The 27,498-nt window shown below is 44.9% G+C and overlaps 2 protein-coding genes across 6 annotated transcripts in view; one reads left to right on the top strand and one right to left on the bottom strand.

The window, feature by feature from the left end:
• sh3pxd2b (SH3 and PX domains 2B) overlaps positions 1 to 14,321 on the top strand; it is a 37,823-nt gene extending 23,502 nt beyond the window's left edge. The window contains exons 5-15 of one of the 5 annotated variants that reach the window (XM_018751928.2): positions 1,539 to 1,630; positions 4,388 to 4,413; positions 5,459 to 5,494; positions 6,526 to 6,657; positions 7,859 to 7,960; positions 8,302 to 8,385; positions 9,399 to 9,516; positions 9,772 to 9,962; positions 11,179 to 11,225; positions 11,375 to 11,500; positions 12,233 to 14,321. In XM_018751928.2, coding sequence (XP_018607444.1) covers positions 1,539 to 1,630; positions 4,388 to 4,413; positions 5,459 to 5,494; positions 6,526 to 6,657; positions 7,859 to 7,960; positions 8,302 to 8,385; positions 9,399 to 9,516; positions 9,772 to 9,962; positions 11,179 to 11,225; positions 11,375 to 11,500; positions 12,233 to 13,687 — 2,409 coding nt within the window. In that variant the 3' untranslated portion in view covers positions 13,688 to 14,321. The remainder of the gene's footprint in view (positions 1 to 1,538; positions 1,631 to 4,387; positions 4,414 to 5,458; positions 5,495 to 6,525; positions 6,658 to 7,858; positions 7,961 to 8,301; positions 8,386 to 9,398; positions 9,517 to 9,771; positions 9,963 to 11,178; positions 11,226 to 11,374; positions 11,501 to 12,232) is intronic. The other 4 variants (XM_018751929.2, XM_018751931.2, XM_018751930.2 and 1 more) reach the window with 4 other exon arrangements.
• Positions 14,322 to 17,355: 3,034 nt separating this feature from the next.
• stk10 (serine/threonine kinase 10) overlaps positions 17,356 to 27,498 on the bottom strand; it is a 33,988-nt gene continuing 23,845 nt past the window's right edge. The window contains exons 10-20 of the mRNA XM_018751933.2: positions 24,474 to 25,058; positions 22,374 to 22,501; positions 20,937 to 21,060; positions 20,611 to 20,790; positions 20,348 to 20,440; positions 20,042 to 20,171; positions 19,220 to 19,344; positions 18,519 to 18,707; positions 18,110 to 18,235; positions 17,866 to 17,979; positions 17,356 to 17,756 (exon numbers count right to left, since the gene is read on the bottom strand). Coding sequence (XP_018607449.2) covers positions 17,616 to 17,756; positions 17,866 to 17,979; positions 18,110 to 18,235; positions 18,519 to 18,707; positions 19,220 to 19,344; positions 20,042 to 20,171; positions 20,348 to 20,440; positions 20,611 to 20,790; positions 20,937 to 21,060; positions 22,374 to 22,501; positions 24,474 to 25,058 — 1,935 coding nt within the window. The 3' untranslated portion in view covers positions 17,356 to 17,615. The remainder of the gene's footprint in view (positions 17,757 to 17,865; positions 17,980 to 18,109; positions 18,236 to 18,518; positions 18,708 to 19,219; positions 19,345 to 20,041; positions 20,172 to 20,347; positions 20,441 to 20,610; positions 20,791 to 20,936; positions 21,061 to 22,373; positions 22,502 to 24,473; positions 25,059 to 27,498) is intronic.

Raw genomic sequence — 27,498 nt, 5'->3', positions numbered from 1 at the left:
CAGAGTTGTAAGGACACCTTTTCTAAATGGGCCTGTCTACCGCAGATATCCATCAAAATCTCTTAATGAATCACTGAAAACTGAACCTCTCGTTTGGTCTGACGGTCCCTTCCTTTGATCTTAGCTTAGGAAACCCGAGTGGTGGTGAAGGATAGCATGTAGAGCCATCTGTCAGGGGCCTTGAGCTATTACATGTTCTGTAGAAAAATGTGACCTCAAGGAAGCAATAACAGCATTGCTGCTATTTCCCTCATCGTCCCTGACAATTGAGAGCATGTTTTTGGTAACTGCAGTATCAAGTAATTTTTGATTGGGTGGGTTTATAAGGACTTTTTCTTGGTACAGCTCATTGAAAATGGTTGCAGAACTTATGATGCCTTCTTCACAGCCTTGCTGTACCATGATTTAAACATGTTCTCCTAATGAATTCTCCTCCGACAACTCGGGCACATAGAAGCACATGCAGTTAGTTTATTGCCACATGCTGTAAAGAACAGAGTTAATTTGCCATAATATGACTCTGAGTTTTTTTAGCTCTCAGGGGAATGCTAATGGGAGGAGAGGTCAATGACGGCTCTGAGTGCTGTGTAAATCTGGAGGACTGTAGATTGTAGCCCTGTCTGGACAGGGATTCAGCTCCAACCCATTAATGCAGGTTAATCTGAATGACAAATTAGGGGATGGGATGGTTGACTTTTTTATCTGCAGAATTTGACTCAGCTGGAAAGTTTACATTTTCTAAAATTCGTTTTAGATTCTCCCTAATCTCAAAGTACACGACACACTGGCACACACAGGCTTATTCAAACACGCAAGTTTTTTAGACTCCTGCTAATGAAGGTGGGTCATTTTTAGCATGTCTCAGTGTTAGTTGTTCATTCAAGCAGTCAGGAACACTGCTAGAATACAGATTAAGATGTGTCCGCATTGGACAAGGGCACCTTCAGTTTTCTGTTCGTTTCTTATGCCAGTCAGACCATATAATATTATTCATCCAGCTGGAGAGGCGGGGGCAGGGGGAATTCGGCTCTCTGCAAGGACAGTACAGGAGCACTTAACCTTATTAAAGGCAGAATATGGACTACTGTTATAAACGTCAATGAGGAATTATTCATGTCAGCAACAGTGGCAGTACACAACACACCTCACCGTAAGGGCCAGTGACTTGTGTGCATTTCAGCAGATGGTTTATATTCTGTAGATGTAGAATCTATTCACATATTCTTTTTTTCCTCTACGAGATCGGAAACTCACAGCAGAAGTTCGCAGCAAGTTGTGGATAATTAATGCTTTTGTATAAGAAAAGGTGTTTTGGTACTTTTGCAAAGAGATGATATTGTTACAGTCCTTGAGTTCTCAGCCAGTGTAAGAACATCAACTAAGATATCCAGGACACAGAATGTAAATGTAGTAGCAGTTTATTTTTTTAGATTGATTTTAAGTTGTAACTAGCCTGTTATTTTCTTTTGCTTGTTTTTCTTGTTTAACTCCTTGATTATTTTGCTGTTTTTTCACCCATCCCAATTTCTATGTTCCAGGCCCTGATCCAGCTGCCAGTATATATTTCCCAGTGTGAGGAGGTCCGCGTCTTCTTTGAGACCCGTCCTGAAGACCTCAATCCGCCCAAAGAGTAAGTCTGTATGTCTGTGAATCTGTCGCGAAATAATAGGATGTTCAGGATCTTCTCTGGTTTCTAAAATGTATTAGATCCTTATACATATCTGTTTATACTTCCACATCCCTGCCCATCATACCTGGTCATAATCACAGTAACAATGTGAACATTACAAAAGAATATAATGTATTAGTTTTAATAGCAGGAAAGTTTTTATTCTGTGAATTCTTTTGAATAACATAAAGCGCTAAGTTACGTGCCAAAAGTGGCTGATTCAGTACAAGGTCTACACTGTGTAGCCGAAGGAGAGGGGTGGGTGGCCTGGTGACACCTTGTCAGCCTGCCTAGTCTGCTTAGCCTGTCGATTTATATGTTCTTTCCAAAGACTTAGGCAACGAATGGAATTATGGGGGGTCTGCATGTAACTGTGTAATGTTTATAATTCCAATGCAGCTTCAAAGCAATAATTAGTTTTTTTCCAGTATCTACTTTTTTATGTCACCTTGACAGTTGTTCTTCCCCTTTCCCATCAGCAGTACTTTGTCACTTCCCAGATTAATATTTCAAGCAGTAACAAAGCTTCTTATTTGACAACCTTCTGTGTCCTGGTGTGATAAATATATCTCTTTGTTTTGAAGACATATGACTACACACGGAGGGGTTATCTACACACAGCACCTACTTGAAGGACCGTGATATTATGTAGCACAATTTAATCCACTGTTAATGAGTGTGAACTGGGGCTCCCACGTCCCTGTGTTGGCTTACAGATAGTCTTATTGCTGGAGGTGTCAGATGTCCTCAGAAAGCTGCTGTCGCCACTGAAGAATGACATGAATGTGTGTTTCTTGGTCTTCTCCTATTTAGAGGAGGTCACAAGGAACTTTAGTCCTTGTGCTTGCCAAGGACATATTCTTTATTACCTTATATAGACCTATCCCCAGACTGTGGCACTTTAGAGAAGTAGATTAATGTAGAAAGGACCTTGGTTTGCCTTTACTGAAATTGGATTAAACCATTCTCATTCACGTTTTGTCATTTGATGTTTTGCCAGTCCCCCATTTGGTCATAACAAAGGATGAGGTGCAGCCAACTATAAATTCATGTTGCATACAGGCATGGCAGTGATTAAATAAGGTGGAACACTGTATAGCCCCCGCTAGATGCACCACCCATTGCCAGGTGTCCACACTGAGGTTCTAACTACACTCCTCAAACAGAGCAAGCTTGAAATACCCTCACTTGTGGCTGGAAGTAATCCAAGACATGCACTGTTTCCCAGTGCCTTTGTCACTGCTGAGTGCTTTCAGAATTCAGTGGTAACTTATCCACAGTTGATATCAGATCTCAAATCAGTCTTTTTTCTGCATCCAGAGACTTTTCGGCTTTCTGCATTCCATCTTAGCTATGTTTTCCTTAAACAGCTAATAGCTGTTGTTGTATTTACTGTAGTGAAAAGTATTTTCTAAAGATTTATTGACTTTAGTAATAGCGAGAAACCGTGTTTACTAGCACAGCACCAGAAATTTGTACTTCTTTGAGTAACGAAAAAGCTGCACGGGAGCTCAGTTTGTAGCAGGGAGGTTTTTACTTAATCATTTTTCATAAGAGAACCATTTCAGGGCTTTCTTGTAAGGTTCTGATGCCAGGTTTTTTTTGTCTAGTGGTTTCTCTCCCAAATAAAAACTACACTATTCAAAATTCTAATCTCCAGGAATAAGGTCTGACATTTGGGTTTTTACACACACATTAAAATAGTATAGCTGGCACCTTAAACTCAGTGGATCCTTTCCCAAACCTGGTGATGACATAGATTGCCTAAAGCCCAGGTTCTGATTCAAATCTCTGGCAGCCACATTGCTTTACATCCATGGATCTGGTGCTGTCACCATTTTACAGAGGCATGCTAATGGGCTCAAATTTATTGCCAGGTCCCAAAATGGACTTGAGAAGGAAAAATTTGTGGAGATGCCCATCACATGTGGGTTTTCGCTCTCTCTCTCTCTCTCTCTCTCTCTCTCTCTCTCTCTCTCTCTCTCTCTCTCTCTCTCTCTTTCTTTCTTTCTTTCTTTCTTTCTTTCTTTCTTTCTTTCTTTCTTTTCCTTCTCTCTCTCACCCACACACAAAAATGTAGCATAGCTCCATTAGGTCCATACAGTGGATCTTAACATCTGGGCATTGGATCAACATAGGCCAGTGAAACCTGATGGGAATGGGTAAACCAGACTGTACAGACAATGTTTCTTGTCCATATGCACTCAGTTTCAGGCACTTCTTTTACCTCAGTGTGGCCTGGTTTGGTTTAAGTAAATATACAGAATAAATCAAAAGCACAAAAACTTAATCTTAATTCATATGATTGGTTTATTGACAGCTTTTTTTTTTTTTTTTTTTTTTGTAGAAATAGATGTTGTTTTTATGGGTATGGGTCTTTTGTATCTTTGTACAAAGCAGTCATCACTTAATTCTGCTTTCTGTTTTATGTATTTCCACATAATTTAATTCAGTGGCCTTCTGTGATTGTCATGCAGTGTTCAATTTAGTTTCCAAGAAGGGTCATAAAGAAGTTTGTAACTTCCCATATACAAACACTTATTTGGTTTCTTGAAAGTAACTCTGCAACACCCCCCTCCTCCCCCTAACCGGTGTCTGCTTTCTTAGTAATGTTGGCACAGATACTCATTTTAACCATTTAACTCCAAAGTTCCACTGTCCTTAATAGAAACCCTGATATCACTTGTGAAACTGTAAAATTTTATTTGTCTTTTACAGGGAACCAATAGGAAAGAAGAAGTCAGGTAAGGAATCTTGTTTTTCTTAAAAATAACATGACTCAAGGTAAGTTGAAAATGACCTCTGGTGTTTCGCATTCCTTGGGAGTGGCACTGAGCAGGCATGTTTGTAGTTCTAGGTTACGAAGCCCTGTGTTTTGACTGTAGGCACTCCACTGGTGCATATAGGAAAATTATACCTGACGACTAATAAGGGGAGATAATTGCACAAGGGCAGAATTGCGGAGACTTTCCTTTGAACAAAACCCCTGAGTGCCATGTAGCTGCACCCTTGGTCCTCCTCTCCATATGTCAGTACCTTTAATATTTAATATCTTTTGGGCCAAATAAACAAAAGTTTTCAAACAGTTTTCTGAAGAGTATAGAAGAGATAGTAAAATATATAAATCTATATGTACTGACGGGGCGCAGAGGCGCAGCGGGTTTGGCCGGGTCTTGCTCTCTGGTGGGTCTGGGGTTAGAGTCCTGCTTGGGGTGCCCTGTGACGGACTAGCGTCCCATCCTGGGTATGTCCCCTCCCCCTTAAGCCTTGCGCCCTGTGTTGCCAGGTTAGGCTCCAGTTCACCGCGACCCCACTTGGGACAAGCGGTTTCCGACTCTGTGCGTGCGTGCGTATACTGACTTATGTTACTTTTGTCCAGTATAATTAATCATTTGCTAAAATAAATACACGTATTAAGTAAAGTTTTGCATTTAATTGTACGTAAATTTTATGTATTTAAACACATACTAATATTTTTGCTTAAAGATCCCAATGTCTTAATAGGCAACTTGTTTAGAGCATTTTAATGTCTTTTTATGAATTACAAAATTTCGAAAGTAGTGAAAAAAATTTATAATATATCTTTCATCTAAATTTGTTTTGGTTGTCATTTTGGATTACAGTGTATCAGGCAGATTACACTATAGCACAGTACTTGGTTATCAAAAAAAAGGTTGTAGAAAATGTGATCAGCTTTGACCTCTGTTTGTCCTTCTGAACAAGGCCATCTTTTTAAACATCAGTGTTACCCTTTCCTCACACTTTCTTTCATTCATTTTCCTTCATCAGGATTTGTGGAGAGAGCGACTACTTTCCTAAAGAGAGGTAGTAACGGACGCTTGCTTGGGCCCTGCTCTGTGTGTGACCCAGGGTTGCTAACCGCTAGGACTTTCTAAGGTTCAGATGGGACGGAGTTCAAATAGGATCGGGGTTTGGGGTTTGAAATCTGGGAATGGGAGATTCAAGCTTGGCTCTCACTCTCCTTGTAATGTAACCTCACGCATGGCCGTGTGGCAACAGTGTGTTCCAACATGAGTATTCAGACAACATCCTGATTGCTGCAAAATCACTGGGAATCTGTTGGTACTGGGATTAATTTTCACATAGAGAGATTTTGCATGTAACACCCTCCTGATTTGTTTCCCCGTGTTTTATTGATATTTATGACATACGGGACCAGAGGTTTAGTTATAATCAAAGCTTTCATGATGATTCTTGTGGGAGAGTGTTATATATTTGTAAAATGAACATATTTTAAATAAAATCTAGCCTTCTATTCCACTCTATACTTGCCTGAAAACAGTGTTCCCCAATTAAGTGGATAGTTACTTGTCTTGGGCAAGTAAAATCCCTGAATATTTTGTCCAAAGATTCTTTGATTACATCTGTTATGGAAGAAAAATTTGGAGGGAGGTACCTTACCAAGGAGATTCCCTTGTTGAACTGTCAGCTGTTGTGGAAAGTGTACACCCTATATCGTGTGCTATATAATTAAGTTACAGAGCACAGGAAGGGGAAGTGGCTGCAATGTATTGCTGTTAAAACAATGCATCTCTAAGTGGTTAAGTGTGGTTAATCATGGGTTTTAGTTGGAGCTGTTTATGGTTGGGCTTTGCAGTCGGTGGGCGGGACGTTTGTCTTTTGTCCTTTCTTTTCTGTCTCGCCATGTTTGATTGGCAACCCCCTGACCCCCATCCTATCCCATGCTTAAGAATTTTTTACAGTGTAGTAGAAGGTCCTTTTCTCTTTCACTTTGGTCTCTATTCAATCACACCCGCTTTGTCTTTTTCTCTCTCTCCTAACTTCACCTCTCTTTTCTGACTGATACCGCGGGGCCTTCCTCTCTCTTCCAACAGGAGACTCCACATCCGCTGACCCGCTGCTGCTTGACCAGTATGTGGCTGTTACTGACTATGAGAAGCAGGAGAGCTCTGAGATCAGTCTGCATGTGGGTCAGGTGGTGGAAGTCATTGAGAAGAACGAGTCTGGTATGGAGCCTCATGACTGTACTTCTCATAATTACATTCAGGTTCACTTAGCAGCAGGGGCTAAGCATTGCCTTAAAGATGTATATTCAAGTGGAACTGGCAAGAGATACACAATAAAAGAGATCATTCAATTATATTTACTTTTTATAGTCAAAATCCCAACTGTTAACACAAATTAGGAATTAGCAGGCATGATATAAAACAAATAATTTATGTTGTGTAACTTGGAGTTAGATAACATGAATAACTGGAAAAGAGCATTAACACTGATTGAAGTGAAGAATATTAGCATTCTGTTTTTGACACCTAAGCTATGAATGCTAGATCTAAATTCTTTGTAATATTAAAGTCACACTCTTTTCTATGGAAGGCTCTGAAATGCTGGAAAATTCATTTAGGGTCAAACCCTAGCCATCTTAGCAGAACATTCTCCTTTGAAGAGTCCTTTCTTGTTCTGTATAATTTGTCTTGGACCTTGCTCATCTTTGTGGACATCGTTGCCAGGACGCACCTGGAATAAACTCCCTAGCCTCCCTTAAATTGCACCTGTATATATTTTTGTTTGGGTTCTTGCAGTATCTTCTGGTTCTTAGATGTTTTAATGTTTCACAGTTTTTCATAAGTGTTAGGAGTTTGTGATAGACCAAGTTTCTAATTTTCACACTTTACTGAAGTGTCTTTTCTTTTAAACCTTGTTCATCCTTATTCATGAACCCCAACCACGCGCTGGATGTGTCTTTCAGGGTTTGAATATATGTCCTCTCTAGGGGGTACCTCAAAGCACTTTGTTACTTCCTATTGCTGGCAGAATTCTGTGGAGTGCTTTGGCTGAATCTCGATTGTATTAATAAAAGATTTTACTGTATTGGTTGTCCTTGTTATTCTTCCGCTTCTCCCATTATTGGGTCTCCTGATATTTAGTGTAGTGCGCAGTTACTAATACCACTTTTCGTTATTTGGTCTGGATTTTAATTTATCTGGTCTGAGGGATTGTGTACTGTTAAGAATCATTCGACCCAATAAACTCAGGATGCAATTGAAACTTGCAGTAAGCAGCTGCGTAAGAGAGACTGTAAGATGCCCTGCATTGTTACCATTTTTAAACTCATTTTAACCTTTGCCTTTACACATGTTGTACTGGATTGATCATGAATTGTTTTGTAATATATTTTGTTAGACAAATGTTCCATTCTCCCTACAGGATGGTGGTTCGTCAGTTCAGAGGATGCTCAGGGATGGGTCCCAGCCACCTGCTTGGAGGCCCAGGATGACCCAGATGATTTCTCCCTGCCAGGCGAGGAAGGTAATGCCTGTCATCAGTTCACAAAGCTCCTGGTCTAATTGAGTGATTTGAATTATATATGCGTGATTACATTTTATGAAGTACAGTTCTGCAGTAGAAGTCAGTTTCTTGGTGGGGAAGAAAAATGGACACTTTTAGAATTTGCAGTGTGTATTTATAGCTGTTTCATAGACATGGATTACACTGTTCGATATGGATAAAAAATAAATGGCAAGTTATTTTTACATTTCTTCATGCAGTTTTTTTTATATATATTTAAATCTCTCTGTTCCATCACTGGTAAAAGTCACAGCACTCACTTCCTGTTTGCCTTTACTTCCTGCTGCCCACTGTGCCGTCAGTGCCCCGCAGGTACTGGTCACTGCCGAGGCATGTGGGTCGCCGGCGAACGTTAGGGGATCTATTCGGCACAGGCTTTGGGCAAGGTGGAGAGTGCACCTCTTTTTCCTCTTACTTGCCCTGTCCCCTCAGTGACCATGTGCTGCGCCGCATGGCAGATCTCACTGCATGGGGTGTGGCTCACATACTGCATGCGTGTGGCATGAACAGGGGCAAGGGAGGTGGGTGGGGGGGTGTTCCCTGTTTATTTGTCTGTCTCATACTTTAATGCATGCTTTTAAGTGTGGAATTTAGAAATTTTGTCTATGTTCTACCTTGGAATGAGAGTTTGATTGATCTGTTGTATCTTGTTCATATACAATGTGTGTCGTGTTGTAGTCAGTTGAAAAACAACTTGTTTGTGAATGAACGGTTTAGTGGTGTGTTGACACCGACTACAGATTGCTCAGTAGTCATAGTCAATAAAATTTTTACTAGACATTAAAAATAATACTTGTTTTTGAATCCATTTAAAATCATATTTGCATTGTGTACAAAAGTCTAACAGTGTTTTGTCTGTTGAAGTTGCTAAGTTAGTCTGTTAAGTGTTGCATGCGTTCCAGTCTATTTCACGCTATGCAGTTCTACCCAAACTGAACAAAAGGGCCACACACATTTAGGGAAGACTTAAATCTGACTCATATCCAGGTGTGTCTGAAGGACACAACACTCATTTGTGTATTCAGAACCCTAAAGTCATTCTTTCCGTACTACACCAGTTCCACGGAGATTCAGGTTTTGCTTAGTGTTAGCTGTGGTCAGTAAAGTACAGGTGAGCCTCTATGTAAATGATTACACTAGAGACCACCTTGACCTCTTGGAAACACACCTCTGCTCTTGCTGTTTTGACTGAAATAGTCAATATGCCTGAAAAAGAACCGTGAAGATTTTTTGGTTATTACTAAATGAATTTTCACCTTGCCTGACTTTGATTAATTGGACATATACTATTGGTTTCACATTTTAGTGCCGCTTTTGGTTATGTGATTACTTTTAATTATGCTGTATTTTTTGCAAATAATGTCAGACTATTATAATTATCCCCTTTCTTGTTTGGCAGAAGAAAAGTACAGTGTGATCTATCCTTATACGGCACGTGATAAAGACGAGATTGATCTAGAAAGGGGCATGACTGTGGAGGTTGTGCAGAAGAACCTGGAGGGCTGGTGGAAGATCAGGTAAGGATTGGGAGTGTGAACCTTTGGCCTGAAAATTAACAGGGAACAGGTACAAAGGGCAGTGATTGAACATAAAATTTGATTATTTTTCAATATGATACAATATGGTAGTACAGTATGATCCACAAACTGTTACAACCCTGTTTCAGATGCAGTACTGTGTCTTGGTTTGTGGCATTTATTGCCACCACCACTGTTTCCCTGTAATACAATGAAGCATTACTCCTGGGGCTCCTCTTCCCATCCCATCCACAGATATGAGGGGCAGGAGGGTTGGGCACCTGCATCCTACCTGAAAAAGGCAGACCTCCTAAGCCAGAAACTGGCAGCGGGTGCTGCAGCACATGCCAGCACCAATGACCTGGATGGGTTCTCCAAACAGCAGAACACTAGCAAGGAGAACCGAGACAACCATCGCATCCCACCTCTGCCCGAGAGCAAGCGCAGTAAGTCACACTGTACACGTGAACTATGTGGATGCACATACAAAGAGGGTGTGGAGAACACAATATATTCTTTATTCCAGCATATTTCAGATGGATGACATCATGCCTGATTATGTAAGAACTTTGATCCATTGGTTCTCAATTGTTGGAAAACACAGTTGATGTTCTAGCTGGTTCTTTCTTGTTTGCCATTGCACAGCAGTAGTCTGCAAGTACAATACATTTACATGAATGTAAATTTATGTAAATTACACACACACACACACACACACACTGGCTGAAACCGCTTGTCCCAAGAGGGGTCGCGGCAAGCCAGAGCCTAACCCGACAACACGGCGTAATGCTGGAGGGGGAGGGGACACACCCAGAACAGGATGCCAGTCCGTCACAAGGCACCCCAAGCGGGACTCAAACCCACTGGAGAGTAGGACCCAGTCAAATCTGCTGCACCACCACACCCCTTATGTAAATTACATACATTTATCCCAGATAAATCTTTGCGCAGCTACTCCTGTAATGTAACGCAATTGTTTATATGTGTCCCAAAAAAAATTACAAGGAAGGTGATCAGGAATTCTGGATATTCTGATAAAGTTTTATGGAGCTTCTCGTGTGATGAACATCGGCTCATATGATGGAAAGAAAGAAACTAACTGTACTTATGTTTGCATCTAAATTTTCGTTCTTGCTAATGTAATAAACACATAGTATTTTCTATGATATACATCACTTTAGAGAAAAGCGTCTGCTAAATGAATGCATGCAAATGTAAGTACATTATTAGCTTGCTTCAACATATCTGTTTATGGCTTATAAGGACTATGCAAAAATCCCCCATGGCACATTAACAGTGTTCAAAATACTGCAGCCAGAAAAACTTGAGTGCAGGCATGTAGACGTAAGTGAATAGGTAAAATATACATTGGAATTTAATTACATATATATCAGTACAAAGTATGTGGAACATGACTACCTCCAGAGAGTGCAAGTGGTCTACTTAGGAAAGGTTTCTTGAGTAAGCAGAGGATATCTGTAGGGGGATTCATAATTAATGTCTGTCTTTATTAAATTTAAGGAGCTTACAGAGTTTCATAACTTCATTCTGAACATTTTTTCTTGTGTGTGCTTAACTACAGAAATTCTGTTAGACTCAGAAATTGTGAAAATCTAAATGTGGAAGATGGCATCACACCTTTTCCTCACTGTTTCCTCGCAGAAGCAGGAGCCAGACAAAGACCGCCACCACGCCGTGATCTCACCATTGTGAGTGGAGTGGAGCGTTTCCCGTACCACTCAGAGGACACATCCTGTCTTTCATTTCAAAGTCAATTCTACTCAATATTGTTATGACTGTAGCTGAGCCATGGAGATTTGCTTAGTCACCTGATTTTTACACGTTTCACGATGTTTAGCCCCGAGGAGTGAACCTGCCCAAGCCCCCCACCCCACCCCAGGTGGAGGAAGAGTACTACACTATTGCTGACTTCCAGACCACCATCCCAGATGGAATCAGCTTTCAGGCTGGAGTCAAAGTAGAGGTGAGATATGCCTAGTATTAGTATAGTATATATATACACACACACACACACACACACACACACACTCTGAAGCCTGCACACTTAAATACAGAATTAGGTATTCCAAGGAGAGGTGTTATTGATTCTTAGTCACAGATTATACAGTATATCATTGCTTCATCAAAGACCTGCTCCTCTGATCCATATGTGAGAAACCATCTGAGTGCCTGCACTAGAAATTTGTTGTAATTACACTCTTAAAAGTGCTTTGAATGGGATTTTCAAGGAACTTTCTTTTCATGGGGTACAGTGAGGAAGTGGACTTTTCTAGTTTTTTTTTTTTCCAAAATTTTTTAGTTATATTCTGTAATTGCTTCCGTGTCTTGTTCCATACTATGAGTAAGTATGTTATTTGAAGGTATAGCTCTTTACTATTCTACATTTTATGATATTGCTAGATTTTTTTGTGTTGTAAAAAATACCTTGTAGCTTGTTTTTTAAAAAATTATAGTAATAGCAGTGGTGATTTTTAAAAAATTATTAGAAGGAATCAAGTCACCATTGAGTCTTGGGACTGGTCAGCATGTTTATACAATAATTAAAAGTTTTGGGTGATGTCAGTAGCTTGTGAAAGCCATTGATGAAAAGTTAAGATGAACAGTATATGTTGGATATATCCCAATGATATTTTTCTACCGTGTATTAGGTAATGCTGTTGCTCTTGTGAAAATGGCTTATTGGTTGGTTTTCTAGGTTATTGAGAAGAACTCTAGTGGCTGGTGGTATATTCAGATTGATGACAAGGAAGGTTGGGCTCCCATCACATTCATAGACAAGTACAAGAAAACTAGCAGTGCCTCCCGGCCAAACTTCCTGGCTCCCTTACCTAATGAAATGGCCCAGATGAAGCTGGAAGAGAGTTCCACTAACAGTTTGGCTGCAGATGACAGCTGGTCCAAGCCACTTCCTGATGAGCCGTCCACAAGCAATGATTCAGCAGCTCGACCCAAGCTGAGAGACTGGAAGTCAAACGCCCCCAAAAACAACTCCTCCTGCCCATTCTCACAACCCCTGCCACCCGCCCCAGCCACACCCCCAGCAGAAGAGAAACCTGCTCTCCCGCCACGGAGGGAATCCATAAACAAAAGCTTGGAAGGGGAAGGGACCGAGAAACCAAAGCTGGACGTGTCCAAGGCCCTACCTCCAAAGCCCCCTGCCCCAGGAGTTATCATGCCCCTTGGCCCACCCAAGGCAGCTCCCTTCAAGCCTGAGAAGCCCCAGGAACCCAAGAAAGAGGATAAGAATAAACAGCTGCACCTCCGGAACGAGATGGGCCTTGAGTGTGGTCACAATGTCTCAGTGAAGGAGGTGAAGAAGTTCAACCTGAAACCTATAACCAAGCCGGCCAAGGCCAAGAATGAGCCCCTGGAGGAGAAGGCAGAACCAGCACCGTTTGTGAAGCCCAAGCCTGTACTCAGGCCGAAGCCTGTCCCAGGGGCCAGGCCAGATGCTCCACCTGAAAACAAGATGGACATCACCAACTTGAGGGCGAGACTGCGCCCCCCCAAACCATCGGAGGCAGGGGCGAGTGCTGAGGGCTCCCAGCAGGATGGCAGTGCTCTTAACAATGGGAGGGGGGCTGAGGAGCCAAGATGCCCACCCAAGCAACAGAATGGCCACAGCAACGATGGGCCAGAAGCCCCAAAACCAGTGGCTCTCAGTCAAAAGGAGCCCCCCCAGAGGCCTGCGGTTGCACCCAGGAGACCCCCGCCTCCCAAAAAGCCCTTAGATCCCGCAAGCCCCACTGAAAGCAAAGCTCCGCCAAAAGACTTTCCCGAGCCTAAAGCCATCACCCCCCAGAACAGACCTCCACCCCCCAAACCGAAGGCCTTTGGACCAACACCCACCAAGGACAAGGAGGATTCCAAAGTCAAAGCAGCCCCAGGTCCGAAGCAGTTCAGCAAGAGTGAGAAACCAGAGCCGCCAAAGGAGAAGCTCCCGCCCCTCATTAAAGACGTGACCAAAGAGGAGCTCTTCATGGCCGTGGCAGATTTTGATGGAGACGACCAGACCGCGGGCTTCAAGGAAGGGACGTTGTTCGAAGTGCTGGAGAAGAACTCCAGCGGCTGGTGGTTTTGTAAAAACGTGAGCAGCAGTCCAATGAGAGAGGGCTGGATCCCCTCTAATTACCTGACCAAGAAGCCATAGTTAGAGATTACCTGGCTTTTTTATCATATATTTAATGAGCTTTTTTAATTTATAGCTGGTACCTTAATAGTAGCATTTTATTACATTCCATTCATTTCAAGTTCAAGGGAGCAAAGGAACAGCCCTATGTGAACAAGCATAATTGGACCTGTTTTCTTTAATAGTGTTACTGAGGACTGAAGAAGACTAGTCACTGCAATAAAATGCACTGTTTCGCCTGGAACAAACCATTTAGTTCTTGCTGTTTGACTTATGAGCCATATGTTACTCAAGCCTATTATGTCATTTTTATAGTATGTATCACAAGCTGTATTAATCAAGCAAAATATCTCTTTTCTGCCTTCCATGATACTGTGCCTCAATATAACATACAAGTGTAAAGTTTTAACTATATGCAGTATATATTAATGTAACAGGAGAGTGACAAGTAGATGCTTTAAGTGCAATGGAATGAAAACGCGAACAACAGATGGAGGAGGATGTACAGGATTGCCGGGTTAGCATACAGCCAGGCCAAATGTAGGGTACCTCAGAAAAGTCACCGAGCTGCAGCCATGCAAAGAGGTTGGCTTTGATGAGCATTTAGCCACATATTTTAAAGTGCTCATTTTTTTTGTCATGTTTTGTGTAATCTTTTCCTTTTTTTTTCTGTCCACAGCCATTTTTAAATTGCCATTCATTTCTAAGTGATAAATGTGCACTTTTTCACTAGTTCAGGTTCTTGCACTGTGGCCTTTTTATGTTGAAGATGTGAAGTGGGCTTGTGAGAAGCACACTGTACAACTGACACACAACGGAATGGCTGCAAATAAACGTTTACAGAGATTTGGAGAAAATGTTCCCGTGGTGAGAGAAAAATGTTCACCGCATTGCTGACGATTGTCCCCTCCACTTTGAAAATGCCACACCAGCCTCAGTCATGACTTTGTAGTGGAAGTGGCTTGTTTATTACCTCACAACCAGTGTCCATTCAATTTAGGGTAACACGTGAAAGGTGTGTTATGGGGATAAAAGGAAATCGTGTACACTGAATCTCTCAAAGGTGCTCAAATACACATTTGTAACTACTGCTTGGCTGGTTTCAAGCTTGGAATTATGAATGGATTTATATAATTTTGGAATTGAAGCAGTTTTAGTTAGCTTTGTTTTTTTTCCTTTACCTCATATTGAACCGCATCATGTTGAATGAGAGTTACAGTTTGCAGAAGGCGAGTGCTGAAAGTTTGGCCCAGAGGCTCGGTAGTAGAATGTGTGTCCCAGTGATACACAACAATGCCAACAGTGGTGTTGGCTCATTTATGTTGGCGGTGACTGTTTTCAGTGAGGTTCTGCCTCTTGGTTGTTATGGAACAAGTACGTCCTGCAGTCGTTCATCTATGAAAGTGGAGCCCATTACACTTTTAAGCCATATTAAGTTCAGGTCCCATCCTGATGATGCTTTATAAAGTGAGATACACTTCATTCTCTGTTGCTGATATGTTTTTGATTGTAGCTTGATACTTTTATTTGGAGACATATCAAAGGCCTTCCCCAAATGGTATTCACACAGTTTAGCTGTACTGTATCAGGAATCTACAATTTGTTCTGTAATTGAATTTTTTTTTCTATATAGCAACACCTTGGAGGAAAAAATGAGGTGACTTCAGGTGAGAAATGTGCAATGCTGATGGACTGTAGTCAGTGGTAGAATGTGATGAGCTTCAGCCAGATTTGTCAGTGCTTCTGCTATTCATAAGAGTAATAGCAACCTCAAGGACTCAAGTGGAGTAAAAGATATTTCAGTTAATTCTTTATTTAGGTGACACCTTTGTCCAACATGACTTACCTGTATAGATGAGAAACACCAATTTACACAGCAGCATTGTTTTAATGGAGACCTTTAGGGTAAATGCCTTATTCAAGGGTACTAGAATGAAAGATGGGATTCAAACCAGGGACCTTCAGATTACAAGATGGTGGTTAAAGCCACTACACTGTACATTGCTCTGCTTGTCCCAGATTTGTCAAGGAGCCAAGGCACATGTAATATAAAAAATGAATGGTAAAATGATTCCACCAATCTGCCTTTCTCAATGTTTGTTATACACACACACACAGATTTGCTGAGTATTGTGCCCTTCCCCCCATCAAAAGTACTGTAACAGTCAGTTTTCATTTGTAGACTTGTAACATTTTACACTTCACTGAAGCCTTTTGATTTACTTTTTTATACTGAGTTAATAAACATTTGAAATAGCTCAAGTCTTTGTGCATCATTGTGTTTAACAGGCAATCGTCTGTTGAAAGAATCACTAGGATCAAATGCACATCCAGTTATATCTGCATGGATATGTCAAACCTGTCAGGATTGTTTGCTGTATTTTTAATGCACTTACATGTTGTTAGTGAAAATAAGCAAAATTGATTTCACAGACATTGAGCAAAACAACATGTCAGGTTAAGGTCAAGTTGTGATAGAGAAGGAAAATAACTTTAATTTGAGTAAAATAGCAATACAGTAAAACAAGTTAGCGCATGCTCTCAAAAAGAGTAGTGCTATGTAACAAGAAAAACTGGTAAATTGGAAAAAAATACATATTGCACTTATTGGTTATTTGGCAGTGCAATTTCATAATAGTAAACATTCAAATAAAATAACATCTAAATATCCTTCAAATAAACTTATGTAAAGACAGTTTTACACTTTGGCTCTCGTGGGTTTGAACGCGATACATCCGTTCCACATCCAGTGTTCAATGTCCCCAGTACAGTAATGATGCCACTATCAGAGGGCGGAAGAGCAGAAGCTGTACCTTGAATGTCATCAAGATGAGACAAACACAAACATATTGTTCGTTCCAGTAATGATTGCAGCAGGGGAAGGAAAATAACATGTTTGGGCTTTTTTCCCCCCCCCTTTACCCAGAAAGAGAAAAGAGGGTGAAGGAGGGAAAAAAAAAAAAAATTTTTACAGCATTTATTCATATTCTATGTGCAAAGAAAGTCTTCCAAGTCAAGCAAATATTGGAAGAGTTCTATGAAACTAGAGGAAAAAAAAAATTTAACCACACAGTCATCTCCAATGTATTTGTCAAATATGTACAGTGCTTAACATTTAAACAGTGAACTGATGCATTTTACTGTGTGTTTTAAAATGGTACTTCACTTCAGACAAGTAAACAAAGCTCTTTGCAGGTTACTCATCCAAATAAAAATTCCCTCCACTAATTATTAAAAAAAAAAAAATATACATATATATCCAAAATTCTGGAATTGGCAAAGAGGCAGAATGTGCTCACTGGACATGAACACCACAGAAGACGGTAGAATTAAGGCACTTAATTGTAACCCAAACAATAAGGCGCTATGAGTGGAAACCAAAACCAGCTCCGCAAAACAGTGATGTAATTTTTACTGAAACCAAAAAGGCTTTTTATAGCAGCGCCTGATCAAAGACATTGATAAAACATCCAGTGTGGGTTACCAAAAAAGGAAAAAAAAAAAAAAAAAAAAAAAAAAAAAAAGTCTGTCCCTTATGGATCCGTGCATCATCTAGCCCTCTTCCAGCTTGATAAATCATGTACACATAATATATTAGAGATGAGCCCCTCCCCGCCAAAAAAAACTAACAGTATGGAGGGTAAAACACTGCATAACCAAACCAGTTTGAGCTTAGTTGCATCTTTGACTTTTTTTTTTTTTTTTTTTTTTTAAATGGAGGTGTGACAAATTATAGGATATTTGCTAGACAAATCCCATCTAGCATCATTGGTATCATTGCATCAAATTAAAATACTTAAGACTTACATATATAAATACTTCTGTGATAACAAAATAACAACAACAACAAGACTATTTATTTCTACCTTTCATGGTGGCTGTCCTTGTTTCTTCTCCCCCCCCCCCAAAACTTTGGTCCTGAGCTTTGGCGTCAGCGGTCGCGGCACAGTTACGTGGTGGACGACTCGGAATACGGTAGGAATTTGGTGAGTTTGTTTGGCGAGCTGGGATTCTCGTACTCTGCGTCCTCACTCATCTTAAAGAATTCTTCCTGCTCCTTCTTCCTGTGGTTCAGCTCGTCCTCCAAAGCCTGCAAGAAACACACATTAGGTGACCCCTGATGACCAACTACGCCATCTGTTTTTCCCGCCTTACTAGGGTAGGGAGCCAAATTTTGAACCAGACAACGTTCTCCTGACCTTCTTCCTGGGCTTCAGCTGCTCCCTCCACTCCTTCAGCTGATAGTTGTGCTCCTCGTCGAGGGCCTTCAGCCTCTGCGTCTCGTTCTCCACCAGCAGGTGGCACTTCTCATTCTGCGAGCAAACAAATCCGTTCGCCTGACACCTGTTTGCGCACCCGTGTGTGTGTGTGTGTGTGTGTGTGTGTGTGTGTGTGTGTGTGTGTGTGTGTATATATATATATCCATATATACAGTCCCCCAACCTGGAGCTGCTGCAGCTCCCTCATGTTGCTGTCACACTGGCCCAACATCTCCCGCATCTGGTTCTCGTGTTTCTGCTGCTGGTGAAGTCGCTCGGCCTTCTGCCTCTTTTCCTCCTGCACGGAAAACTGGGAGAGGGACAGAGGGGTGCGTTACCACGCTGGTTACCGCACTGCGTCGGAGGAGAACGAGCGTGACTCCCCAGGGTTCAACGCTGTTGCCGCGGAAACGATGCCTCCCGGACACGGGGCCGAGATGAAGCTGAACCGCATTTCGCGGTGAACTTAAACCATAAATTCAGAGCCAGCAGGGAGTCCGTTCACCTTAAAATGCGAAGACAGCAGAAGCAGAAACAACCTCCGGACAAAAAGAATTCAGTTGCACAAGACGAGACGCTTTTAGAAACCGCACCTGTTTGATTCTTTCGCGGTCCTCAGATGCGTTCCCGCTCGAGTTGATGCGCAGACTCTTCTTGAACATGGCCATGCGTGTCTTGCCTTCGCTCCTCTGGATCTTGGGCAGCCGCGCCTTCTCCTGCTGCTGCCGGACCTTCAGCTGCTCCGTCATGCGCTGGTTGTAGCACTGCATCTGCTCCTTCTCCTGGAAAGGCCAAGGAACGGCAGGTTGGGGGCTCAGGGTTAAAGGGGAGCTCAGAATTAATCTCCTCCACGACGAACGGAGACTCATCAGAGCACGTCTCATGAACCAGCTGCTGAAACACAGTAAAGCATGGTCTGCTTCTGCTCACGTGTTTAAAAAGTAAACCGAGCGAGTAAATATAAACCGCGTGCTGCCAGTTTCACTCAAAGCATGAGGACTGATTGCTACTGGAACGTTTTTACATTTATTCTTTCGTCTCCAAAGCGACTGACAGTGTTAAGGTTACAATTATGTACCCATTTATACAGCTGGGTAATTTTACTTGAGTAATTTAGAGTAAATACCTTGCTTAAGGGTACTAGAGCTGGAGGTGGGATTTGAATGTGCAATCGTTGGGTCCAAAGGCGGCAGCAGCAGCTCTAACCACTACGCCACCAGCTGCCCCATATATCCTGCACACGTACAGTTTCCGCTACGATCAATCGCTCAAAGTTCTCGGCCCTTCTGCTCACCTTCTCGTGCTTCTTCAAGAGCTGGTGCCTCTGCAGGAAGTACTGGTCCTTGAGCTGCTGCTTCAAGAGCTGATGCCTCTCGTGTAGACTGTGCTCTTCCATGTCCCAGATGACAGCTTCCCTCTCTGCAGGTGGGTTGGGAATTGGAGCGAAAGGACAGAGAGGTGGGGTTTAGACTCCTTTCCATGTCGGAGAAGCAAACACTAGATGCCGCAGACGCCTATCTGTGGGGTCCAGACAGGAAGTTCCATATTGAGAAGCAGCACTGAGAAGAGCTGCTTGTCCACCATATGTGGTCACCGGTTCCCTCGATGCTCATATGGGCAACAAATTACACAGGACAACATTTTTAACACACAACATTTCAAAGTTCTCATGTTGGTTTCTCGAGCTGATTATGATTCAAGTTCACCGATTACAGAAATATCACAAGTTCTTCTAGATTGCCAGTTGTAGTTCCAAACTTTTGAGTCATTGGAAGATTCTAGAAGACACCACCACAACATTCTAGAAAACGTCAGATCTTTAGAGGTACCGGAATATTCGGTGCTTGGAACCTAGTGCAGAAATTCGCTCACGTCAATAATGAGCAAGTTTTTGAGTGGAAAATGCAAAAAGACACTAAATTTTTGTTAAATCGTGTTATTGATTTTAAATCCCAGTTTTTAGTCAATCTCGAACGTAAAGAGCGCCTCTTTGTTGCGCCATTTCCCCCAAGAGTCCCTTCGCACTTTCTCTCTGCACGGAATCCCCATCAGCTGGGTAATTTTTACCGTAGAGCTCGGCCGCTCTCGAACCTACAAACCCACAGAACATACATACCTCTGATGAGGTTCTGCTTCTTATTGAGGCACTGCCTCTCGGTCTCACAGATCTCCCGCTTGTTCCTACTGATGATCTGCCTCAGCGCCGTATCAAGGTAGTTCTTCTGCTTCGTCAAGAACTTCTCCTCCTAGGGAGGGAGATGGGAGAAGGTCGGGGTCAGAACCAATAAGACCACACGGGCTGAGCGGAGAACTCTGGGTCAGGGGGGGTTAGAGACCAAGTGTGACTTTTTAGCGTATTAAAAACAACGGGGGAGAGCTGCGAACGGGTGACGTGCGACACGCGTGGGTTCGTGGCCCATACCTCTTCTTCCTTCATCTGCTGGAACATATTCATCTGCTGCTTCATGGCTTCTTTTCGCTGGTTTCTGGGCATTTTCTCCACCTCCTTCTTAACCTGAAATTGTTTTGAAAACAAGCGTTTAGCGGCTTTTCTCTGGAGCGTCTCCGAAGAGCGTTTCACTTAGCGTGGCATTTTCCCGAAGCTCCCTTCCGCTTTTACGCAAGTTAAGGAGAGAAGCTCCAGCCCAAACCCCCAGCTGAGCTCCGCCCACTCCATCGCCCCACCTCCTTCTTCCGTTGTTTCATTTGCTCCTGGAACTTTCCGAGCTCCTTCTCCTGCTCGGCACGGATGCGCTTGGTCTCGTCCCGCAGGCGCACCGCGTGTTCCGTTTCCATCTTCTCGATGGTCTGCTTCTGGAGCTTCTCCAGGTTCTCCAGCTCTGTTTCATAGTACTTCTTCTTGGCCTGTGAATGTAGAAAGGAGGGATGTGTTCGTCGCATCTCCACCCTGGCCTAAAATCGCCACGAAGCGAGTCATTTGCCGATCGAGTTGCATCGGGAGTCGGACCGCTGACGTCGGAGAGAAGCTCTGGACCGAGGAGGAGACTCACGTGCATCTCCTGGTCGAAGCGGCGCTGCACCTGCTCCCTCTGCAAGGCCAGCTTGGAGTTGAGCAGAGCCTGGGCTCGGTGCTCCTCCTTCTGCAGGAGACGCAGCTCTCGCAACTCCTGGCGCCTGTATGCCCCCCCCCACACACACACACACACACACACACACACACAGAGCATACAGGTGCAAGTGTTCGCATCTCTGGTATCAAACACAAAATGTCATTCATTCATGCAGCTAACACTTTTCTCCAAAGCAATTTCCAGCGTGAGGTTTATCCGCCAGGCTACTTAGTTATTTACCCTGTTACACATCTGTGTCATTTCACATCTGGAGAAAGGAGCAGGAGAGGGGGCCTGGACTCCAGTCAGTGTTACAAAACCACCGCTTGGACTGTGACCTGCTACCCTACCTTTGTTACCCAGGTTTTACAACAACCCGGGAGCGTTTACCGCTAGCGGTAAAAGAAGCAGACATTACTTTTGTACTGCGGGGTGAAGTATCTCAGCACTAACACTAGATGGCAGCACCATCCTTTTGGGGGGAGGGGGGGGGATCCTCATCCCATGTCCCCTCAAACCCAGAGCATCCAGGAAACACCTGAGTCTCCCTGTTTATGGTAGACAGACATATGATAAACGAGCTATGGATTCCTAAACAAGTGGGAGCATAAATAACACAACAATAAGAGCTGTTAAGTCACTAAATTTATGTGACAGAAGTATTTATTATGCGCGGGGGTGCAGTGGGTTTGGCCGAGTCCTGCTCTCTGGTGGGTCTGGGGTTCGAGTCCTACTTGGGGTGCCTTGCGATGGACTGGCGTCCCGTCCTGGGTGTGTCCCCTCTCCATCCAGCCTTGTGCCCCGCGTTGTCAGGTTAGGCTCTGGCTCTCCGCGAACCTGCTTAGGATTCTGTCTGTCTCGGTCCCTAGTATTTATTATAAGTAGGGGACAGCTGGTAGCATAGTGCTTACAGCTGCAGCCTTTGGACCCAAAGGGCGCAGGTTCAATCCCCACCTCTGGCTGCAATACCCTTGAACAAGGTATTTACTCCTGCTAAAATTGCTCCAGTAAAATTACCCAGCTGTATAAATGGGTAAATGATTGCAAGTCCCTTTGGAAAAAAGCATCAGCTAAGCAAATAAATGTAATCAATAATTATAAGTCTAAGGTGAGTTTCCAATGAAAATAGTGTAGGAGCTATTTTAGATACGGCTTTAAAATGCTAAAATTGGAAGCTTTATAACGTTTCCTCTCTGATGAATCACGGTTGAAACGCAGCCCTGGGGCACCTTGATCACTAGATATGAAAGGTAACATTAGCAGCGCATTTAAATCGCCGCGAACGTCCCGGCGGGTGGCGGGCGTCAGCGCTGGAAGAGGCGTAGCTTGGTGGCGCCGCGTTGCTGCACATGTTTTCCAGGAAACATTTGCACTTGCCTGAGAAATCTCATCTCCTCGTCTTTCTTCTCGTCGTCGCGGATAATCTTGGACGTGGTCACGCTGACCTCGACGCCATCCACCACGAACTTCCTGGTGCGTTTCAGCGTCTTGTTGGAGAAGCGGTCCTGGAGGAGGAGAAGACGGTAGGGGGTGGACAAGTGTCACTCGGGGACATTAGTGGGTGCTGATGAGAAAGCACCTTGTCAACAATAAAGTCTCCGGAAGCTTCCGCTTCTTACTGGGTCTCAGGGGTGATGGGGCCGGTTCCGCCACCGCGGGCCGAGTCTTTAGCTCCCCCCCCCCATACCGACTATCCCAGAGTTCCCAAGTCCTGCGCCAAAGAGCCAGAGTCAACTGTACAGAACCTGCAGTCGACGCACAGTGACCCTCGGGGGGGGAGGGCTTTCAAAGAAGGACGCACAAAAACATGAAAACAAGAGCGAAAGAGGCGAGTGCCAACGGAGCCGTCGGCAGCTGAGTAAACATCCTTGTCAGAGAAGGTACCGGAAGCGACTATTTCCTGCGAGCCGTCCTTCCCCCATAATGGAGGAGGCCTTCGTTACCCTCACGGACAGGAACACCGCGCTCTACGACACCGTACTCGTAACACGTGAACGCGCTGCGGTGCACCGAGGGCCCGACGGGGGGCTCACCCACCGCGTCATTCATCTCGCTCATCTGCCCGGTGCGGCTGGGAGCGTACTGGTTACGGCTGCTGACTTCGGACACAAAGGTCCCGGGTTCGAATGCCTTCTCCTGCCGTCGTACCCTTGAGCAAGGCATTTACCCTTAAGTACTCCAGTAAAAATACAATTATTTACACAGCCGGGTAAGTCGCTTCGGAGAAAAGCGTCAGATAAACGAACGCACGTCTAAAATGTACCTCTCAGAGGACACACCTCAGTTCTCACACACACACAAGCTCACGATAATGTGTGTTAACGAAGGAAACAATCTGCCTTTACATGAGCGAAGCGAACAGCCAGATGATGCGTTCTGGAATTCCTTCATACAAAACACCACAAGAGAGCTGTGTGGTCCGAACGGAACTCCGACAATGGCGCTCCGTCGGCGACCAGAAACGCCGCGGCACAAAGAGCGCGGAGCACAGCGGACGAAGCCCGATGGAGGTCAAGGCAACGACCCGCAGGCTGCGGATGAATGGCGAACGCTGTGTCCGCTCACAATGGTCGTTCTGGATCGAAGCGGCGCGCACAATGGGCCTCCTCAGCGCCATACGCTCCGCAGCGAGCGAGTCTGTGCGTGCGCGAGTACTGTACGCAAGCCTGTCCAAAGGCCTCCTTCCTGTCCTTGGAAGTACACCCAGGGCGGTTTCGTTTCTGCTCCGGTGCCCGACCACGGCAAGCGGAAAGCTCGCTTTTTTCGGCGCGCGTTAACACAGGGCTGCCTTTGTGAGGTCTTTCCACCCGCTCACCACTCACAGCGCCGCTTCATTCATTCGCCTCACAGAGCCATTTTTTCCAAGGAGGGGTCTCAAGGTGCCCTTGGCACCACGGACCCGCCCGGCGCCATGCTGACAGCGCAGTGCCGCGCCGCGGCGCTTAACGGGCACCCGGGCAACCGCGTGCTCTTCTCAGATGTGTGCGTACACAGTGTGTCCGAAACGTCGGACGTCACCGTGGTCAAAGCATCCAGGGTCTGCGCGGCTCTAACAGCTCTCTTAGTACATTAACTCATTCATCTGATGATTTCCGCCAAAGTGACTCAAAATTAATTACCCAATCATGCAGCCGGGTGCTTCTATTGCAGCAATTTTAGGGTAAGCACCTTGCTCAAGGGTACTGGAGCTGGCTTTCGGACCTGCGACCTTTGGCTCCGAAGTCAGCAGCTCTAATTACTACGCTACCAGCTCTCCTATTCTTACACAATTATCTGTCCTTTCTAAGCAGCTGGTAAGACAAAGACACCATTAAACCAGCGCAGCCTGGAGACCGATCGGGGAAACGTAAACAGTCCAGTCCGCTGCCTCGTTCAAGGGCTCGACAGCACCGGCCCGTTTTCGAGAGGAGCGGCCAACTTTCAGGGTGCAATTGCCAAGCGTTACGCCACCTTCTGACCTGTAAACAGGGCACTCACATTGATGCAGATGGATCCGGACTCCTTGTTGACGGACAGCTCTCCTGACAGGTTGAAGCTGAGGTCCATGCTCTCCGAGGCCGAGGTGCTGCCCGTATCGGAGTAGCGCTTGGAGCCACGGCTGCTGTTACGATGGGAGAGGCTCTCGGTGTGCTCTGCGGGCGCTTCTCCCAGTGAAGAACGCTCGCTCAGGCTCCTCCTTGGGCCTCCGTTGAGCTCAACCGGGGGTCGAAGGGCAGGGGCCACGGACGAGAAGGAGGGCGGCGGCCGCTCCAGGGCCGGCGGGAGCTCTGCCTCAGGCGTGGAAGGAAGCTTGCCCTCCTCAGACGTGGGAGTGCTCTTCCCGTCCTCGATCCCAGAGTCGGAGCTGGAGGCCTTCGTACCGGGTTCGCCCTCGGCCTTGTCCACGTCGCCCATCCCGATCCCTTCGTCCTGGAGTCCGTCGCTCCGTTTGTCGGGAAAGTTCACAACCGGGCTCTCCGTCGAAGCCTTGGCCTCCTCCGGCGGGGTGCCCGCAGCCACTTCGGCGGGATGCTCGCCCTCCAGACTGGTCTGACTGGTTTCCGAGGGATCTTTGCATGGAGGCTGGAGAGCAGATAAACAATTGCGTTCAGACACTGGATTCAGCACAACAGCAGTTCTCAATTTGCATTTATTTATGTGCGAAAACCAAGCTGCGAAAACACTCCGAACAGCTTCCGAGAGATCTGTGTACAAAAGACAGAGATCGACGCAACGGACGCGAGCCGGAGGAGCCGTAGGCGCCGGTACCGAAGGTCTCCGCGGTCCATCACGGGTCTCCGTCAGCGACCGGTGCGAGGAATGCCACCTAACAAGGTCTTTCCGCACGTCGGACAAAGACCCCGAAACGTCAGTTCTCTCGACGGGGGCCCGGGGAGTAAACGAACAGGGTGCTCGGCCACTTTTACACCTCAACGAGCGTCACCGATCGGCACTAAAAACGTTTCCGCTTAACAGCAAAGCGGCAAACAATAGCGGGAGGAGTCGACGACGGTGTCCGGCACCGGAAATTAATTCTTCAGCGGGATATTCTGTAATACGACGCTGACGTGATGACGACACACGTGCCTTTTTGCAGGCGCTGCTCTTTTGTCGTGTCGCTTCTTGCCCGGAGCGATTAAGGTGCCGAGCGCGTCACGCGGCTCCGGCTGACGGGCGTAAAGGTGCTTTGATCGAGCTGCCTTGCGTTTTTCGCGCGCAGAGGACACGAAAAGTCCACCTTCCGTTGCAAGGATGGGAAGTGCGCCACGTCCTTGCGACGGAAGGTGGAATTTCTGTCTGAGAACACGACGTGGATTGAACGCAGCGTTCGGTTTGGGATTTCGGCCGTCTTCGGAAGCTACCCGACGTGCGTCTTAAGGCGTGTTTCTTATTTCTTAATTGCAGTATATGGTTTCAGAAAATTAACGGCTGAACTTCCTGTATGTTTGGGCAACTGCCAAAACATTGCATAAAATTTTTCTCCAAAGCGACCCGTTCATACTACTAGGTAACTTTACTAGAGCAATTTACATTTATTCATTTAGCTGACTCTCTTTTCGCCAAAGCGACTTACAATGTTAAGGTCACAATTATTACATGCTTACAATAATTTACCCATTTAGACAGCTGGGTAATTTTCCTGGAGCGATTTAGGGTAAGTACCTTGCTCAAGGGTACTAGAGCTGGAGGTGGGATTCAAACCTGCATCCTTTGGGTCCAAAGGCAGCAGCTCTAACCACTACGGCACAAGCTGTCCATTATCTTCACGCTCACATCTGAATACCCTGATGCATTGTGGGACTAGTTTACACACCAGCTGGGTAAACCTGAGGCTGGCGTCACCGTTAGCGTTCCCACTACGTTATCAGATCTAACAGCAGCACGTTGAGCGCCGAAACGTGGCGCCCGGTCTCTTCTCGGGGCGGCGTCCGCAATTCCACGGCGGCCGTGCGCACCGAACGTGGGAACGCAAAGGGTGAGCGACGGTACGAGAACACGAGTCCGGCCAGTCTTCCCGCATCGGAGAGCGCGTACAAACCCAACGCGCGCTTCTCTCACACCCACACACAAAAAACGTGAACCAGAGAAAAAATGTCACATGGATACACCCGGTTAACCACTGCCACCATAAAGCTCTCCCCAGCAGACGCAGGAAGTAGCTGCGTGACCGAAAGATGGTTGCAGGTTCCTAGTAAGCTATTTCTGTAATTTTTCCATTAAAAAAAAAAAAAAGTGAAATCCAAAAACAGCTGCATCTGCATGTTTTGAAGTTAACAGTGAGTGACTGAAGCTGTAAAAGAAAAAAAAAAAGTAAACAGAGTAGCTGTTTTGATTGATAAGTTGGTTGCAGAGTTAGCTGGTCGTGGGGGGGGGGGGCTGCTGAAGGAAAGAAAGTAGCACACACACATTTATTCATTTAGCTGATGCTTTTCTTTAAGGTAACATTAAGGTACCTACAGTCATTTACTCATTTGTACAGCTGGGTAATTTTACTGGAGCAATTTAAGGTAAGTACCTTGCTGAAGGTGGGATTCGAACCTGCAACCTTTAAGTCCAAAAAAAGCAGCTCTAATCAATATGCTGTCAGCTGTCCTTTTTAAACATCTAGTAACACGATGAAACCCGTTAAAGTAGTACAGCCTGGAGAACGAGGTAAACAAACAAGGAACAAATTCAGAGGTAGAATGAAAACCTGCAGCCCTGCAGAAAATAAACCGAAAATAAGTAATTTCACTGTTGCTGTTTCACAGCGCCTGGGTGGTGCGAGAAAACACGGGTTCGAGCCCCACTCAGTCTATGTGGAGTTTGCATGTTCTCCCTGTGTCTGCGTGGGTTTCCTCTGGGTGCTCTGGTTTCCTCCCACAGTCCAAAGACACACTGTTCAGGTTCACCCATGGTGTGTGAGTGACAGAGAGAGTGTGTGCGCTTGTTCCATCGATGTATGGATGAGGGACCCGTTGTAAGTAGTGTATCTAGCACTGTAAGTCACCTTGCTGAATAAGGCGTGTGGGCTGGTAACACT

This window comes from Scleropages formosus, chromosome 4 (genome assembly GCF_900964775.1).
Source record: "Scleropages formosus chromosome 4, fSclFor1.1, whole genome shotgun sequence".
NCBI classification, from domain to species: Eukaryota; Metazoa; Chordata; class Actinopteri; order Osteoglossiformes; family Osteoglossidae; genus Scleropages; species Scleropages formosus.
Note: the sequence above shows the minus strand (reverse complement) of the source record. Positions and strands in the feature narration are given on the sequence as shown.